This window comes from Protopterus annectens, chromosome 15.part0 (assembly GCF_019279795.1).
Source record: "Protopterus annectens isolate FY-2018-M chromosome 15.part0, PAN1.0, whole genome shotgun sequence".
In the NCBI taxonomy this organism is placed as follows: Eukaryota; Metazoa; Chordata; order Ceratodontiformes; family Protopteridae; genus Protopterus; species Protopterus annectens.
The window spans coordinates 391846804-391867748 of NC_056749.1; the positions used below are offsets into that span (position 1 = coordinate 391846804).

The window sequence follows — 20945 nt, forward strand, 5'->3', positions numbered from 1 at the left end:
TCTAAATGTGAACAAATAACTATTCATAACATATATCTCCTTACTCTACCTTCTTCACTCACTTCCTTACTTCTATCAATTTCACTCCTGTGGTGTTCTCTCTAAATATACCATAAGCCTGCTTTTCTCTGACTTCGTATTGCAATTCCTGTTTGTATTATACTAACTTACATTTACTTTATAAACTGTCTAAAATATTTCTAACTATTAAATCATAGTCTTATAACTTGTATCTATTCCTAACCAATGTCTTCATATTATGTCTAATTTAGTATAATTATTTAAACTGCATTTGTTTTTTTGTATTATTTTTAAAGACTGCAAAATTATTGTTCTTAAAATGTTTTGTAATATTTTGGAGCTTTTCTCCCTGGGTCTCCACTGAAAATGGGCTTCTACCCAGTTGGGCTTTCTCAGTAACCAAATGTCAATCAAATATTTCTACGTTACCTGTCAAATCAGGTAAGCCACGGTGGTACAGCGGTAGCGTTGTTGCCTCATAGCAAGAGGTTCTCCTGTTCGATTCTCAGCTGGAGTGCCTTCTGTGTGGAGTCTGCATGTCCTCCCTGCGGTCGAGTGGCATCCGAAAGACATGCGCGAATGGGCGTGCCTTCGCTGAAGGTTGGGCATTGGGCTGGCAACACGGCACCATAAAAATCAAGTGCCAATCATTAGCAGACTGGAGTTCTGCTGTGGCGACCCCTAACCGGGAAAAGCCGAACAACAATCTGTCAAATCAGGTGCATTTGTATAGCAAAGGAAAGGCAAACATTCATGAATTTCTGTGTTTGTGAATAAGTTATATCTATGCACAGTGTAATATTTTGAAAATAACATTCTATACATATTTCATAGTTTTTTTTTTGTCCCTCATGACAGGGAATATTAACGCAGTATTATATGATTTCATACAGTTATGTATATGTAAGAGAAAAGAAAAAAGAAAAAAAAAGAGATTTCACAGGAATATACATACACACACACACAATTGCAAATACAGGTAAACAATAATTGCCTTCTGTAATTACAGGTGAGGAAGAGATTGAGTATTATCATCGGCAACAACAAAGAAGAATTGAAGGGCTGGTTGAATGTTCTGGTAAGTATAACTGAAGTCCAAGAGATGCATACTAGTTTATAGTATGTATAAGAAGCATAAAAAGCATTTGAAATCATTATATTACTGTTAAAAAATATGTCCATGTATAACTGCTGCTTATAACTGTTTTCTGTATTAGTCATAAAGAAAATATTTGTAAAGCTTTGCAAATGAAATAAATGCTATTGAAAGAGTACAATTACAGTACAAGCTAATGTTGCAAATATGTAAACAGAAATGGCATTACTCTGTTTTAACCTACAAAGGGTATTTTTACCACTGCATTGAATGTATTGTATGCACAGAACTTGAGAGGACACGCTCCTCTTCAAGAAGTCACAAGCACTTGCCATATGAATTCAGCTGGTCTGCATAAGCATTATTCATATCATTCTTCCCAAGTACACAAGCCCTTCTCAAATGACTACTCCCACTGTATGCATAAGCACTTCCTGTACACAGGTTTTACCTGAATAAAGATTTTACTGTAATATTTCAATAGTCTATGAAATGGCATGTAAACATGATGTTTGTATTTATGTTTGTATTTAGTGTACGTTTTCTCTTTTCTCTCCCCATCACTTTTTTCTCTCTTTATCTTATTTTGACTATGCATTTTTTCTCCTTTATTGTTTTATTTCTCTCCCACTTGTTTTCCTTTTATTCACAGATTCAAATCCCTATGGAGCAGGATGGCCACATACCTACAAGTCTAAGTAATGCTCAACCCCTGCCCATCTGGGGGTTGGGTGGAGGCAACAGTCCTGCAGCTAGCAAGCCTCACAAAATGGGGCTTCAGAGCTTGGTGGAGGATAGCCAGTCAAAGAGCTCTTCAATGTGTTGAAGATGCATTTTCTCAATTGGTGCAGAACATCATCAACATTGGGTCCTCCACTGCAACACCACCTTGGAGTGAACGTGTTTGAGGCTCTATGGACTGGGGCTGTTGCTGTAATTTCCTTAGCCTTTCCTCCCTTATCCTTTCTTCTACATCCTCTTACCTATTTCCCATCCATACTACCCTCTTATATAAAAAAAAAAAAAAATAGGGGCTCTATCCTCCGACAAACACATAGTGCCCATCCTTTCCCACCTCCTCTAGCACAAAAGCTATTGATGCTTTCCTTGTGTGTTCACCTCTTTGTCACCCTTTTTCAGTCTTTCCTATCTCTCCCTTTCTATTCTTTAATGAAACCATCAGGGTGTCCACAAAAGGATATCCCTATATGAAACACTATAAACCCATTTTCTTTAAAAAAAAATCTGTTATAATCACTGCACAGTCTGCAGCTTTCCTCAAATGTTTTAAGCATGACTGTGCTTAGCCACTCTCACCCACAATATTAAAAAAAAGTAACATGAACCCTCAGGCTTTTGTGAAGCAATCCGCAGGTTCCTAATGCTGAACTTTACACAACTTACTCTTTTGCAAGAAATGGGCATATTTTCAATACAGGCTTTGCTTTTCCTTAATCATTGCAAATTACTTTTCCTGACTTTATCTGCATATCTGAGTAGCACCACTATTTTCAGGTAACCTTAAATCATTTACGAAGCCCTGGATTATGAATGCCAGCCCAAGTTTTATTTGTAATCAATTATACTTTCCAAGCTTATTCCTAACATGTACAATGTCTTGTGGTCCATTTTAAGCCTAGCCAATTTCCCTTTTTGTGTTCAAACTAACCTATCTCATTTGGTTATAGATTGGCCGTACCCATCCCATGGTCGATAATTATATATTATCCCTAACTGGAATAACTGGGATCATACCATAGATAATTTGATGGGACTCATGCATGGGATAAAGAATTTAGGAGCAGCATCTGTCCATTAGTAGTACAGGGGCAGTCCTGGGATAAATTTTCTGTTTCCCATCCACAGATCCAAGCTGAGTTTGGAGATGAACTCTGTTTTGTGTGGATGGGAAGTCACTTCCATAGCAGTGGTATTATCTGTGAAATATATCTGTCCTTCCAAAGCATTCAGTTGATATTGCAAAAGAGGTTTAGATCCCTAGACAGAATATTTCTGATGCCATTTGACTTGTTGATGTGCAGTAAATCTATCAGTAATGGGTCAGAGGATGCCTTGTATGCCAGACACAGGTCACCTCTTAGCACTCTGTAGGATACCGAGTATAGTGATAGAGCTTTGAATTGGTCGCTGTAGGACATGTTGTTTAGGCCTTGTATCCTTTTAGTAAGGTATCTCTGTGGGCATTTCAGTTGTTCATGTGTTTTTACAGACACATGCCAAAGAGGGTATTATATTCAATGCTTGTCATCCTTTAATCAGCCCTCATTAGGCCAATGACATCCCTAGATCTAGACACAATCTCTTTGTTTATAAGCTGTGCAAAATAGAATGACTACAATAGACACATGTTGGTCAAAAGTTAGGTCACTGTCCACCTACGTTCCCAAATCTTGAACAACTGGTTCAACTCTTAGGGGTGTGTTGTCAATGTGGCTGTTCCCTGGGGTAGATGACATCCCAAAAGATACAATGAGGAATTTTTTGGCATTTAATTACAGACCATGATTTTGACACCACCAGTTATTTATCTGAGACAAGCCTTCCTGCAAGATGACTAAGTAATTTGAGGATTCAATGAATGCTCCTAGCTTGCAGTCATCTGCAAACTTAGTCAGCCATAGCTCTTTGGTATTGACTTTCACTTCAGAGAAGTAGATGTCAAATGGGAGAGGTCCCAGCACAGAACCCTGGGGGTCTCCACTGGTGACTGGTCTCTTTATGGAGGTAACTTCTCTATTTTGATTATCTGTGTCCTATCTGTGAGCCAGTTAGCAATCCAGAGGGTGACATAGGAGTTTATTTCCATTGTATTTAGCTTTTCTACTATGCCTGAGTGGAGAATTGTGTGAAAAGCTGAGGTATATGGTGTGTACCATTTTGTCTTCATCCATTGCTTTGATGACCTTTTTAAAAAAAAATCCACCAGGCTGAGTAAGCACGGCCTGCCCTGGATGAATCCAAACTGAGAAGTGACCAGTGTTTGAAGATTCCCTTTGTCCTGAACGATTAATTTCATGATGTCTTTCTATGGTTTTGCATATAAAGCTCATCTGACTTATGGGTCTGTAAATTGCCTTGGTCTGTGGAAGGTCCTTCCTTATGCAGGGGAACAACTGTAGCTGTTCTCCATTCACTTGGTACAAAACCTGTATGGAGGCTATGATATTCTCAGCTATATTTAAGTAATAAAATCTTATAGGTTCATAGGTTCATAGGTTCATACTAGACTATCTGCCCGAGGGCATTTACAAGCCTAGCCCATAGTTTTGTGGCTTACGCCACCCCTTTAGTATGGGGAACTATACCCATTATTTTGCTGTGCCTCTGTTGAGCAGTGACACTGAGGTAATCCCTGGGGTATATCTGCGATCTCCCATCCATTGGTCAAGATTTCTCTTGAACAAGGCCAGCGAGGTGCTCTGCCTCACATATACCGGGATTTTATTCCACAGCATAAGGAGTCTTTGGGTGATGAATCTATCCCTCCAGCACGTCCTATTAATAGCCGTGTCGAGGTTTAAGTCTCCCGCCCTTGTGGCTCTGACGGATCTAGATTTTTTGAGGTGAAGCATATTCATCAAATCTGGGTTTGACATGGCCTTGTATGTTAGGCAAAGGTCACCTCTGAGCAAGCGGTAAGCGACTGAATAGAGCTGGAGTTCTTTCAGTCGGGCAGCATAGGACAGATGTTTGAGACCCTTTATCCTTTTGGTGAGGAACTTTTGTGGCCTCTCCAGCTGCTGCATCTTTCATGTTGAATGTCTTTAGCTTTGCTTTCATTACATGATGGACTTACAGAAAACTTTAATTTGATGATATTATATATTTAGTTTTAACATGTATGATATCTGTTCAACCTGAGAATTAAAATGCCTATTAAATACCAATTAAATTATATCTCTAATTATTATTCATCATATGTTCCCTTTAGGTTTTGATGGTGTAACAGTATATTATAGGGCTTCCTCAAATTCAAAAGGGCAGATAATACATATTTAGTTTACATTTTATTAGTGCAGTAAATTGATTTTGTAAAAATACCTCATTTTACTTATTATTTTTTCAGGGGTGAGCCAAAATCAGTGTGTGGTTAACTAATTTGTTCACTATCACAAAGCAATTGTAACTGAATGGAGATCAAGCTCATTCGTAGGACACAGTAATAATCCTTTCTTTTTGAATGCCTGACATGTTTTATATAGGCATATACATATATTTAATATACACAGATACATATTTAAGCAATAAGACATGCTGGGGTGCATACTGAACAGATGTCATTACAAACACAGGATACAGTGATCCATGAGACCAATATCTGAGTTTCTTACAAAGCTGGGTGTGGGTAATATTGGTTCAGCACATGGACCTGTATGTGTCAATGTGCTTACAAATGGTATGGTTTTATTATTATTCAATATGTTGCGGGATGATTAGTTATGGGAGATGGTGCTAAACATATTTTAGACACTCCTGAGAGCTAGTCGGGTTGTTTGTTTTTCAGGGCGAAATGCTGTCTGTCTGAAAGAATGACCTGTAGAAACAGTGATTAAAAAGATTAATAATAAATGGCCAATGATAAATCCAAATAAATAGGTAGGTAAATAAATAAATAAAATAACAAAATAAAATAAAATAAAAGGCACAGTAGACTTGACTGCATTCTCACACTGTATTTCACAATATTTATATGGAGTGTTAAACGAGGGATAGAACAATCATTGCCAAAGATGAAAAACATTTCAAGAATTTTATATCAAAGCATCTGAGGTATTCAGAAACAAATAGCACAGTATATTATAAGGAAAAATACAGTGAGTGGCAATGCACAGGAAGGGGCAATTCAGAGACATGTGAAACAAACACCCTATTAGAGATATAGCATGGTATGCATAGCATGTCAACAACTGCATAATGACAGGTAAATGAATGCCAATATCAGCCATCATGTATGCAAATGGTGAAATCAGACATTTTGGTATGAATCAGAGATGCACGGAATTGGCATGATAAGCCATAGCAATAAGTTATTCTGAATGCCACCATTTTTCTGATGTACAGTGGTATCTCTTGCACTACAATATAGCATGACAATATCAAGACAAGACAAGATGGTAATAGCATCTGGAGTAGCTGGTCAGCATGTCTTAGTAACTGCCTTGGAGGACAGTATCTACAATACTGCATGCCTTCACCCTCCAGTTCACAGAAATCTTCCAGCAGCTGACAAACCATTACATCATTAAATTGGACACTGTTAACTGTTATTATGTGGAAAGAAACACCATACAGGAGTTGGTAGACTTTTGCCACCTTCACATGGACTGAAGTGGGATGTGTAAACTTTGCATTCCAGTTGACACAAAGGTTTATGTAGCATTATGCATCCTTGTTATGGGGATGTTTCAGCATCAGACAGTGAGCATGTTAAGAGGTTCACAGAAGTCAAACTGTTGAATCTTTCACCAGTTTCATATCATGATGTTGTTGCATGTGGAGTACCATACTTGGCTTATACATGGGGGACCACCATTCTGTGGGTATTGTACAACATAACCTATTTCCCTCCGTTCTGGGGCATCATTCACTGCACTCACATTGCTATCATGGTTCCACCTGCTCCACATGGTATCCAGTATATCACATGGAAAGGCTTCATTGCCATTAGTTGCCTGGAGGTGTGTTGTTCACAGGCTGTTATATACAGTGTTTATGTACACCATCCAAACATTCCTCATTATACCTACATCTGGCGCACGTTTATCCTATACCAGCATTTCATGCAGTGTGGCTTTCTACAGGTACATCTAGTTGGTAGGTACACACATTGCAGTCCACAGAGAACTTGAATATATGTTCTCCATGAATATAAGTAGAAGACCATTCACAACTGTGCACACCATTATATCTTGCAGTTAATACTGGACATGCCTTGGAACCCTGGCTGATGACCCATTATCTACAGCCTCCAGACCATGGTAGGGATGGAGAATAACACTGCATAGTTTATACAAGGAAGACTGAGTATGTGTTCAGACTGCTGAAGGCCCACTTCTGCTGCTTGGATGTATCTGGCAGTGCCCTACAGTATGGACCAGATGACAGCATCAAAATATTTGTGGCCTGTGTCATGCTACATAACATGGTGCTACAATAGTATTTACTGCATGAGACTGCAGCACTGCCTAAAAAACTAGTGGGTAGTAAATGAGGAGCTGGGTGAGGAACCATCAGTGGAACCAGTTATGGTGAGAGTCCATGTGAGGCAGAGATGGGTTCAATACATCATGGCACTGATGGTGTCAGGTCCACAACTATGGCTTATGTCAAGAAAAACACAGAACAAATCTATTCCAAGCATTACAGTGCATTGACTGGTCACACTGTGCATCAGGAATTACTATATACACACAGGCTCAAGAGGTGGGCAGGACAAAGTCACCATCATTTGCACAAGTGAGGGTGGGACACACTGATATGGCACAGCAATACTAGCATAGGTGGAAGAGTTTTGGATGGTGGATGTGGTATTCATGCACACAACAAAGAGGCTGAGAGGAGTCAGAGTCATGGATCGCATCCACTGGTAATGGAGAGGAGATTCCATGAATAGAATGCTGGCTGGGTTTCCACGTGGAGCTGCAGTATCATGACCGGAGGCATTCTCTCCAAGGGAAGGTATAACACGTTACAAGCATGTATAAGAACCTGAGTGTTGCTCCCATGTGGTATTCTGGTAGAATGTTGGCATCAATGACTCTAAAATGGATATAGTTAGATGCTGCTCACAGTAGATCCATGGGACAGTAGGATGGAAATGAACTGCGGGGCTCTGATTGGCTTGTCTGTTAGGAAGTGTCCATGGTGAAGCCAGAAGAGTATCAGCCACATCAATGGGAGTGGTCATGTCTGGGGCTGAGCCAGCCATGGAGAGCATGGAAAGTGAAGTTGTCTCCAGAATGCTGTTTGTCATCTGCACAAGTCAACCATATGTCTGCGCAATGTGCATCTATCCCCCCTAGCATGGTCATAGTGGTCTGTTGCCTGCATTACCACTGATGCCATTTTGGCCAATAATGTCCTCAATAGGTATGTCTTCTTCAGGTTAAAACATGCCATGGCATTCTGCATATGTTTCAGGATGTTTGGCAGTACCTTCAGCAGTGGCAGTTTCTCATTCAGACCATACAGCACACTCAACATCTCTGACATGGTGTGAGTAGTTGCCATTTGTGCCTTGATTCCTAACCTGCAAATATGCTGCCTGATACCAGGGTTACATCCAAGTCTGAGAACATCCTGGAATGATGGCTGCATTGGCACCCTATGTATCACTACCATAAGCTGCGTGTGCATGCTTCAGAGGCAGTGCACCCCTTTGATGCCATCTATGCTGGTGATGCTTGTGCAGCAGGGATGGGGCTGACATGGACAGTATGAACTTCACTAAACACAAATAATGCATGAGGTTCATTCTGCTCTTCCACCATCATCTTACTGTGAGTGATGTGGGTTGGCCTTCCATTGCTATTGTTGCTGCCAGTGCCAGTATGTCATCAGACTGAGCTGTATACATGGTGCCATCCCCACCAGTGACCCACTAACATCATGTTTTACCTGTTGTACTGGATCCTCTACCAGTGGAATCTGTGAATACATGTAGATCACATACCTGTAGAAATACTGTCTGGATCATAGGTGTGATCCACACCATCATGTGGCAGACAGACTGCTATGTACCAAATGTATAAGCAGACTATGGGCACATATGTATCTTGTGGTGCAGACTGTCACTGTTGCAGCCTTGATGCCCCTAGATGATGGATATGCATATGTTTTTCTAAATAAACATTTCACAGGTGTAAGTAACTGTTCTAGAGTCACAGCACCTGCTATTCCTCACCCAGTGCAGCCCAACAGACTTTTGTGAAGTTCTGATAAGCCTAGCTCTCACATCCCAAAGTCACTGTGGGTCTGAAGTTTCTTTCATTTTCTTTTCTGAGGAAAACCATGAATTCCTTCATCTTTGTAAGGTGTCTCTGTAGTTGTGGTCCACTGTAATCATCAACCTGTCTCTAGCAATCTTGTCAGTCATGACATGCAGTAACACACCAGAGATCCCTGGATGCACTTGAATTATTGTCCCATTATGGCCACCAACCAAAATGATATCCTGCACCAATCCATGTCCAAGAGAACCTTGTCAACTTTACCTTTCCCAGGTGTATACATGTTATGTGTGCATGAGGTCTGCAGAGCTTGTCTGTCCCCTGATTAGTGAACTTTTGCAGTCATTGCTATTCCTTCGGTCCCTTGACAGGATGTGTACACCTGCAGGTTTTGCATGTGGATCAGTCTGCATGTGTGTGTGTGTGTGTGTGTGTGTGTGTGTGTGTGTGTGTGTGTGTGTGTGTGTGTGAGAGTGACAGGGAGAGGGAGAGAGAGAGACTGCTCTTATCAGCTAACATCTTTCTCAGTATTGTTCCAGACTTCCTTACTGAGGTCATGGTCCTGTGTGCTGCTACAGGATAACCATTCTTATGCTGTACTCTTGTCTGGCAGCAGTGGACATGTTAGCCATGTCTACTGTCCTTCACACATGTGCAGACATCTCAGGCTGTGCCTGGAGCAGTGGGGGCTCCATATCTTCTTTAGCATGACATGCTGTCCCTTTGTATATGGCATGGTATTGTGACACCTATACAGCAGGACAGTGACTGGTTATGACCATCTTCCCTATTCATCTCAGGCTGAGTCCTCCAACAGGACTGCAACTTGTCCTGTTCCCTTTGCCTTATCGGATTGAGCCCACAGCAGCCTTTCAGTTTCATATTATGCTCTGTGCAGTGTTACCCCCCCCCCCATACCCCACTGCACTGTTAATGCCTGTTGCTACCATGCACCCTTGTGTGGTCATTGTTGTCCAGAGGTCCATTACTAGCAGTCCTGTCTGCTATTACTTTACCTGTATGGCAGTACACTCCGATATCCACTGTATTCTTATTTTCTGAGTTGCTTGTCATAATGTAGTATTCCAAAATACGGCAAGTTCAGTTTTTATCATGCTAAAATGAGGATTGTAACACAGTAAATGTACTAATAAAGCGATGCTGTGTGATCAGCTTTGAACTGCAACACAGAAGGGAGTGGGGGGATAGTGATGGATACATGGAAGGTCAATTACAGGAATTCCAGTGTAAGCAAACAGATGATAATAATACAAATAAAACTAATACCAAGCAATGCTGCAATAAACAGAGGGCAGAGGGGACATATGGTCAAGGGAATCGGGATAGGCAGACTAATAAAGCTATAAATATGAAGGTGTTTAGTTTGAGTATTAATAGAACTCCACTCAGGCATTACAGATAAGTTCACTAATTTAGGTATAAACCCTTTTATCATCCACTGGACAGCCAACTGGCTCACTGATAGGACCCAGGAGGTCAAAATAGGTGAGGCCACCTCTACCAAGATGCCAGTCACTTGCAATGTTCCCCCAGGCCTCAGTACTGGGCCTGCTTCTTTTTGGCATCTATTTCTCTGAAATTGAAGCTAATATTGAAGGTTTATGGTTGACTACATTTGCAGATGATTGCAAGCTGGGGTTATCATCAACTCCCCTGCAGACACTAGCATTCTTCAAGAAGATCTGTCTCTGACTAACAAATGGTGCCAAGCCATGGTCTTAAATTCAGTGCTAAGAAATGCATAATTGTACCCTTTGGGAAATTACTCATCCCAGCTAATTATCTTGTTAGAAATACACCCTTAAGAGTCAACCCATTGGTCAGGAATCTGGGTACACATATAGACAGTAGCCTTAACTTTGACTACCACGTGGCCACAGTGGTAAGGAAGTCCTTTTATGTTGTGCAGTTTATAAATAAGGGCATGGTATCTAGGTCCAAAGAGGTCATTATCCCACTGTACTCTACCCTTATCAGACCGATGACAGAGTTCAATGCTCCCATTTGTATGTACCTGACCAGGTATATGCAGCAACTAGAGTGACCTCAAAGGTTCCTTACAAAAAGAATACAAGGCATAACAAACCTGCCTTATGAAGAGCACTTTAAATCCCTTTCCCTCTAATCAGTCTTATAGATTGCTGAGGGATGATCTATGCCTGGCTTACAAGGCATCTACAAACCCCAGACATATGAATCTCCTACATATTCGTAAGTCAAAGAGTACCAGAAATACAAGGCCTAAGGACATGAATTGTGTCTGTGACTTAATCAGAACATGCTGGAGAAACAGATGTGTGTCTAAGAGACTGCTCCACTTATGTAATAGGCTTCCCACCCATTTGAAGTGGAATTTGTCTATTACTCACTTTAAGCACAACCTAGTCAAATGTGTGGGGAATAAGACATTTACTCCAGGCCTGGCACCCATGTCCCTTATGGACAGAGGTAGCTTATAAATGCCTGGCCCTCAATGTCCTATTCGAATGCAGGACATCATTATTCTTTTGGGAAAACCTGGCTAGGCTTAGAAAGGCCCCTGGGTCATTAGCCTAGTAACAGCCTAGGAGTCTATGAATCTATTGCAGTATTTTGGGAGTCAGACTGCCATGTGTGACCTTTAGGCACCACTTCTTTTCCATCTTGCTGGGGAGCGGCCAAAGGGTGTGTTTTTCTAACGAGTCAACCTGGAACAAGAAAAACAGTGTATATGTCTTTTTCCTTATGACAGACATGATATTTATTATGGACACCTGGTGGAATGACAACTTTTGACCTCTTTTACCTGTATCAGTTTTCTGATTCTCTGCATTATTCACAGTCCTAAGCAGGGTGGTATCTGCAGTGATATAGTCATTAGTTTTTCCATCGTTTCTTGGGCAGTCCCTAGGGGAAGTTTGTAATATCAACATCTTTGTGCATTTCCTTGTGGCAGAAATAAATTGTTGATGTTTCTGGGTGAACCATCTACCTTGCCACCTAGGTGCATTGCTGCATCAGTGCTCTGATCTTTACACTGAACTTGTTTGTGGAAGCTCCAGCTGGTTGTTTGTAGGTGGCTGCAATGCCTAAAATCAATGATAGGACAAACTAGCATATTCCAAAACAGTAGCATAGCTAGGGTGGGCTGAACCAGAGTGCAAAGTTTTTTTTTTGGGTGGGCGATCTGGAGATCCCAGTCTCTTGCTTGAATTAAGCACTTACTGGCTTTTAAAAGACATCATTGCATTTGCAGTCAAACCTGAGCACTGTAGCACTCAGCGTCTGGCCTAAATTGTATAAACTGCTTGCTACAGTTTAAAACCAAAACAAATATGTGTTTTTTTTTTTTTTTTTTTTTTTTTTTTTACTAAACCTGAGAGCTATAGCACTCCATGCAGGCATGGTGTAAACTGTAGCAACTGTTTGCTACATTTGCAGCAAGCTGTTTGCTACAGTTTAAAAAAGATTTTTTTAATTAAACCGGCAAGCAGTTTGCTATAGTTTAAAAAGATTTTTTTTTAACTAACCATGAGCGCTGCATCACTCAGTGCATGTACAGGCAGGGTATAAACTGTGGAAAGTGTTTGTTATAGTTTAAAATGAATTTTTTTTAAATAAAATATGCTGAAGGAGGGTTTGGAGCAGGGCACAGAAATGGGATCTGAATAGCATGGGCAGGAGGAAGGGGGGGTATCGTGCATTTGGCCACCTGGTTGGTTGGTTGTTGTGCCAGTAAGAAGAAACTTTTTTTTTGTATTTTTATGGAAGAGCTGGTGGGGAAGGTGGCGTTGATCTAACTGTAATTAGCTGACCACTTACAATGTAGTTACTGGCTTATTACATCACAGTGATTTTTTTAAGTGGGTGGGGTGCTTGTTGAACCAGCTACACTTCTGTTCTCAAAATTTAATCTTTCAGCCAATTTTAGCTTAATTCAGGTTGTTTCCAAATTACCACTTATAAATTGAGACACTCTTTGGACTTAGCCATCTAGATGAGTCTGGAGACCACAGACTTGATGGGGAGCTGGTATCTTGCTCTACTACTTGGTTCATTTCATGCTTGGAATCTGCTGGTGCAGCCACCTGAGGCTGAGATGGCACATTTGTAAGGATCTGCGTGTAACTCTCTGATTCCTAAAATAGATCTGCCTCCTGAGAAGATCAGTACGGATTATCTGGCTTTCTTACTTGGATCATATAACACGGTACTAACTCCCTGCTTCACATACAATCTCCCAAGTCTGTGTACATCTCATATCTACTGATTGAAAGGCCTGCTTCAATCATGAGCTCTGTATGATGTAGAAATGAGGATGAAGTTGGACTATAACTGGTAGAATACTTGTTTGCATGTGGACAAGCTTAGTTTCGAAATTTAATTTCTATGACAGGAATGTATTTGTACAGTAAGATCTGTGATGCATCAAATCATCTGGCAATACTCTGAGTGGCAGACAGAGTGTAGCCTAGCATGTCTTTCTGACTGTAGACTTATACTTCCTCCCATTTTCAGTAAAGCACATATTGTTTTGCAGATAAAGTTGCAAAGATCAGGTAACCTTTCCCCCATGATACCTCTGAGGTGTGTCAGGTGAGAAAAGTTATGACATCTGCTGCACTGACATTAGTTATATTGGCCTTGATAGATCTTGAATGTAGTTTTGTCTTTATACACAATCTACTGTGTGTTGGATCCTGGTTTAACAAATCTGTTGAGAGCTTGTTTTAAAATTCCTAGGCCTATTTTTTCCAGATTAACCAAGCTCATCAAGGAAATGGATTATTCCACCTACATTTTATTTTTATTGTATTTGTTTTTGGGTGTAGAGCACTGATTTTCATGGACCTTTTTCTGACTCAGCCCAGGAGTAATGTCTGGTTAAGTGACTTGCTCAGAATCACACAGTTAGGCAATGGAGGTGGAGGGAATCGAACCCTGCACCATTGAACCACAGGAAATAGCTTGTTAACAAATTCTTAATTCTCTAAGCCAAAGAAGCTATAATAACTTGCCTTCTCAAGCAACCCTCCCTTGTTATAAGCCAAATAGAAAATTATCACCCTCTCTCTAACATTGTTTTAAATGGAAAGATTACTGCAAAGGTAGTATATATTCCTGTAGGGTATAAATAGATCCTTCTGATATATGTCAGTCTTTGGTTTTAGACCTAAATACAGTAATGAGACTGCCCTTATTTAGGTTGTAAGTGACTTTCTTATGGGGGTTATATTCCATATTGGTCTTCCTTGATCCGTTAGTGCCCTTTAACACAGTGGACCACAACATTTTCAGCAACTGAATTATCTCTTGATGTGCTCTTACTGGCACCATTCTTTAGTGATTTGCTGTTATTTTACTTGTCATGTAAGTGCATGGTCTCTGCCATTTCAGTAGCTGCCACTAATATGTAGAATGACACAAAGCAAAGTCTTGGAGCTTCTTCTTTCCATGGTTTATAAGCTGCTGTACACATATATGCAATAACTAAAGCAGGAAAGCAACAACACATGGATGGATGTTACTGAAATGGATAAATACTTTGCTATTCACGTAAACCCATATATCTCTTACAAATGCAACTTACACTCAAAGATAATCTGAGAAAAATAAATCTGTCCAGGTACCGGCTTTATTAATGTAACTTACTTTCAAAAATAATGTGCAATATAAAAAAAACTACATATGTGCAAATAATTTAAATAATAAATATTATGTTCACATTACTTGTGCCATCTAAATCTTAGGTACACACTAACTATACCATCACAGTACTGTATGCCTACTATCCCATTCATCAAATAAATTGATTTGCAGTAAAACTTGCTAAACAGCAATGCCAAAACTGAAACATGTTACCCTGGCCTGATAAGCAAAAAGTATATTCTGTGGTTTAACACAAAACTATTTAATTAAAACACCTTAATGAATTGCATGGTCATCCTGCTGCATTACAATACAAATCCATTTAGAAACAACTGTTTTAAAAAAGGCATAGATAATGACAAAGACATGAGGCAAACAATCATTCTAGTTCATAGTATTACCAGTTATTGTTTTCCCAAATGCATGAGAAAAATGGAAAGGTTACAAATAAACTAACAGTATGTACTAAAGACAGGAAGACTAGACAACTACAAATTCTAAAAAAGCAAGTATATTTTGTTTATATCATAATTAACATTAATTAATTTAAATATAATCAGAAACAGTCTATATAGCTGCAGTATCTCAGCAACAACAAAGAGATATACACAAGAAACAAAGCAATAACTAATATCAAAAAAATATGTCATACAAAGAAATAACTTTACAGCAACCTACCACCCCCGTAATAGTAAAGCAAGGGTCCAACACAGAGTAAAATCTTGTGAAACACACAGAAATTACACAGACAAGGATTCTAAACTGCTGAAGCTGCATGTAACTAATATCAGCATGTGAAAGTGAAAAAAAATAACTACAGCATTGTTAAATGCAGAAGCAACAGACCTGTACATGAAATTAACACAAAACTAAACATTAAAACAAATTTTAGAAATAAAATTAAAAAAAATTAAAAACACCTCAGCACACCTAACCTCAGTAGCAAAAATGAAACTAAAAGCAGCTACAAAGAAAAATACAAATTTATTCACTTAGTTCCACTTAGTAAGCACTTTTGTTTAAATAAGACCATCAGACTAAAGTGAAAACACTAGTGCCATCACAGTTTATATATTAAATAAATAGTCATATGACTAATCATATGACTTTCTCTTTAGTCTCTTTTCTTATGGATTATATATAGGGTATAGGTTAGGGTCTATATTAAATCATCGAACGCTTAAAAAAGCGAACGGTGATTGATCGACCTTATATAAGCGAAAGCATACAATGTCAAAGTGTCAGAACAGCGATTTTTTCCAAGGGAAAAAAAAATCGCTGTTGCAACAACAACAAAAAAATAAATAAATAAAAATCAATTTCAAACATTACATTAAGTGGGGGGCTTTACCCCCCCCCCCCACCTACTTAAATATACCAACCTCCGAGACCGCACTACAGTGCCGAAAACGTCAAAGTACCGAAGTGGCCAAGTGAATTCTTTCCCAGCCCTGGGGGACTCCACTAGTCATCGACCTCTTTATAGACGTGACCTCACTGATTCTTGTCTACTGGGTCCTATCAGTGAGCCAGCTATCTATCCAGCATGTTATAAATGGGTTTATACCTAGTTCTTAAGTTTGTTTACAATGCCCAAGTGAGGTATTTTATCAAATGCCTTAGCCAGATCTAGGTAGCCAATATGCACAGTTTTCCCCTCATCCATTGCCTTAGTGACTTTTTCAAAGAAGTCCACTGGATGCAGTAAGCTTGATCTTCCTTTCACAGAGCCAAACTGGGATGGATCCATGATAATTATTTACATGGCTTTGCAAATAAGACTAGTCAGAGTAATGGTTCTGTAGTTTCCAAGATCTATGGAAGGTTCTCTCTTATGACAGGGGAGGGTCAGTGCAGTCTTCCATTCATGTGGCACAAAGCCTGTTTTAAGACTATAGTTAAATAATGACTTCAGTGTTCAGTGGGGCCTATTGAAAATGTGCTCTTGGCTTTAATGAGTGCAGCCAGTTCATGCACCATAGTTATAGTTGGAGGGGTTATGTTTGAGGGTATTACTGGAGGTGATGGTTGGGGGTGAGAGGGGGATAAGTTTAAACTAAATTTGTCCACTAACAGGATCACTATATCACTAGGCTCAGTGAATGTGGCACCATTAACCACCATTTCAGAACATTGCCACATGTCGCCCTTGAGGTTTCTGAAGTAACGCACCAGTATTCTGTGATGCTTTCCTATGGCAAGGCACTCCCCTCTTTAGTAATATTTATCAACTGATATGTATTTACATTCATCATTATTCAGTAAGCAATGCTTTGATATTGCCCTTATCTGTTGTTAAGATGTTTTGCTTATTTGCATACTGTCCTGCTACAGTTAAACTTCTAAGGAAGCAACACAATCTGCTTGCGTGCGCATGGAATCCAGCAAGTACGCATCTACTTGTCTATGTGCAGATTTATATTTCATATATACACACACACACACACACACACACACACACACACACACACACACACACACTCACATTCATGCACACATATAATGTGGGTACAGTTGATGTTTCATCTTTAAACTTCATATAGATATACTGTCATGCTCTCGAAATTTCTATACTGTAACATCATTTTGGATAGATAATGGTAAATTTTAAGTGGATGACTCCTTCATGTAGTTTTATTATAGGTTTTAATAAGCTCAGTCAGCAAACTGACACACACATCTCAAGTTTTATCAAGTAATTACCGCTACCAACTCAGATATGAATATGTGTTAATTTTTTGGATGAAAAAATCCTTTCCATAAAACAAATATTCACTGATTACATTAACTGAATGTTATGAATAATAATACAAATACTCAGCTCTCTTGCTTATGTTCTACTCTTGATAGCATGTCTAAAGACATGCGTCTGGAGCATCTCTCCCCGGGCCTCCCCTGAAAACAGGCTCTGTAGAACCTAGTCGGACTTTCCCGGTCAACAAATGTTAAATAAAAATAAAAATAAAATAACATACAATGGTTCTAATGACTTTTAAGAGTTAACATATATTTAGCCCAAATCAGTATGAAATAAAAAAATATCATTTACCTTCTCTGCTTGATCCATTACTCCTGAAATTAATTTCTTCATCTTCTGATTTTTCTTCTGATAGTCCACTTGGTCTTATATGTCCTTTTCCTCTTACGTCCCTATTTCTTGGCAGACTCTGGCTACGCTGTTTATGAGGTCTACCCCGGGAACTAGGTCCCATTTCATATTCAGTTAGTGGGAAAGGCCCATCACGGTCATGGATATGTCGTCTCTGCACTGGAAGTGTTGCTTGTCTTCTCCTTTCTGGTGACATCCCTGACCGGCCTGCAATGTAGTCTATATCATGGGGAATAGTTTGAAGAAAATGTAACCCTGAGCTAGTCAAGGGAGTCTCTATTAAATCCTGCCATGAGCGTCTTTCCCTGTATGGAGGTCTACAACCAGAAGAATGTGTGCTTCCTGTTGCATCTTGCCGAGAATCCTCTGCAGAGGATTGGGAATATGTGGATTCACTTGAAAAATGCCGACCATGTTTAGGCTCTGGGAAAGGACTTGTTGAATTTACCTGAAAAAGCACAGTTTTTGTAGTTAATAACAATGCAGTAGAGAAAATGAGTCTAAAATATGTACTGGAAGAAATCTAAAACAGAGTATTTGCATTTTGACAATCAATAAGTAGCAATTATCTGCTATATAAGTAAAATTATAGAATCCCTACCAAAACCAAAAATGATAAATCCACAACCAGGCTCCAAAAACTGAAAAACCACAAAAGAGGACTGCACGAGGGGTGGGGATAACACAAATACATTTTATTTAGCACTTTCGTCTCAAAGTTCATGAGACGTCATCAGAATAAACAGTTAACCACCTTGAATATATGCACACATAATACAACCTGATTGGATGTTTAATTATCACTTAACAATTAATAGTTAAGACCAAGACCCAAGTTAAAGTGAAAACCTGGTTATTCTACATGCAGGCAAATATACATGCAATCCCTATTATGCTTAAAGACACAGGAATAAATTTTCATTAAATACTACCAACTTCTTGTAAAAAAAATATATGAGAAAATTAGAAAAAAAAATTAAATTAATTAACTAACTTCTTACAAAAACAAAAATGATGTTTATTTGAACCAGACAGACAGACCATTACACTAAAGTGAAAATCTTCTGATATGCATTATAATCCATACGGCTGGTGCAGGACCATTTAGTGATATCATATAAAAACACAAATGCCTTGTACATTCTATGCTAAACAAAATCTGGCCATAAAATATACAGAACCATAACAGATCATAGGACTGATTGCAAAGCATACATGTCTGAAATACAAATCCCAGTCAGTATTCATAGAATTGTATTATCTTTATTATGTGGCAACTAGGAAGTAAAACAAAAGTAAACCTGCATAGCATATTAGTGGTGAACATTCTTACATGCACTATTTTGTTGTTCAGCTTTCCTGTTTATATATATACATCCTCACCAAATGCATTTGTATTGCCTCAGGTATAAAAACAGACTCTATCTCAACAAACCCTAGGTCCTGGACAGAGCCCTCTTCAAAAACATTTTCTGTTTTGCCTGATGTAAAATATACCACTGAGTACTTGGTATTCAGTCTGTGACTTGTCATCTTTGCTAATGCCAGCACTGGTTTAGCACTATTCCTGAAGCTTCTCTAAAACTTAGTTACTCCCTAACACAAACTTAACAAGTTCTGTGCTATACTTCAAATGGTACCATACAAGTTTATGCCCATTTTCATAATGACATGTTTTGCTTTGCCCTTCCCCAAACCTAGATATAGTACTCTTGTCCTGCATGTGGTTACTTTACTGCTTCCTCAGCTCTTCTTCATCATAAAGCATGTCTTTCTTATCCTTTTCTTATTGTAACACACACACATACACACACATGCGCACGCGCGTGAGCTCACACAAGGAGTTACAACGAACACCACATTGTCAGGCATCCCTCAGCACTGTTACTTTTCTTTGCCCATTAGCTACCTTTCTCTCTCAGCCTGTTTTGTCGGGGAACACATTTGCTTAGACATGCGCCATACTAACTTTGCTTATATGTTGCTTCTTGGAGGAATGATAATCATGTATGCTGCCAGTTTTTTATGTGAACTTTGTTTATTTTCAAGGTTGTTGAACTGGGTGATAGGGTTCAATTTCAGTCATAACCTTGTTACAAACACATACATTATAAATGTATAAAGTCACAGTGTCTATCTCAGTTTATAGGACATTACAATATATGTTAAAGTCACCAACAAAAATGTAGTCAGTAAGAAGATATATTTGTTGATCTAAGTTTTGAAGATAATTATGTGTCTTAAACTGACAACAGGAGCAGGATAGAGGGTAATACTGAGATGTGATCACAAATTTTAAAGTATAAATATGTGCCAGTTTACTGTATTGGTGTGTGTGTGTGTGTGTGTGTGTGTGTGTGTGTGTGTGTGTGTGTGTGTGTATAATGCATAAATTGCAGCAATGGGCTGGGAAAATGTAGTTTGCTACATTAAAAAGCATGAGTGTATGCAAATTTTTGCTCCTTTTGTTAGTCTAAGCACTATAGAAAGTGTGGGTAGCTTAATCATGTTTTTTTTTTTAATAAATGCAGATATTTCTTGTTGTCATGTCATAGATATGTAATCATTTAGTGCATCATGTGGGATAATTTTGTACTGAAGAGACTAATTTGGTAGTATTTAAAAACTACAGATGGATTTAAGGATGTGAATGTTAAAAGTCAAGGGCACCAAACTACATGTCAGGATACCTGCAGGGATGGATTTGTTATACTGTTTTACTTAAGGGAGCTATTATAATGATGAGTGGCTCTGTTAAGGCATGCCTTTTATGTCTGTGATATTTGTTTTAATAAAGTTGGTTGATATTTGAATGGAAAAGGTAATGTGTCATATATATTTGGATTTAAAGTTAGGTCATTATATATTGTTTTAAATGATTGACTGGCAGAAAAGTTTACTAAGTCACCTGCATGGAGAAGAAAGTTGACTAAGGTTAACACTGCAGGGATACAGTTACTGAAACATGACTAAAACTGCTCTTAATAGGGAGTCTTGTGGAACTCCAGTAAGGAATTTATTTCACTGGAAAACTGCTATGTGATGGGTGATTCCTACTATGTAATCAAATGGAAGTAGCTGTAGTTGGTAATACTAAGGC

General features: G+C 38.9%; 1 protein-coding gene across 1 annotated transcript in view; it reads right to left on the bottom strand.

Moving 5' to 3' along the window:
* Nucleotides 1-20945, bottom strand: part of LOC122789835 (connector enhancer of kinase suppressor of ras 2-like) — a 340361-nt gene that overhangs the window by 66334 nt on the left and 253082 nt on the right. The window contains exon 7 of the mRNA XM_044057273.1: nt 17786-18293. Within this exon, the coding sequence (XP_043913208.1) occupies nt 17786-18293 (508 nt within the window). The remainder of the gene's footprint in view (nt 1-17785; nt 18294-20945) is intronic.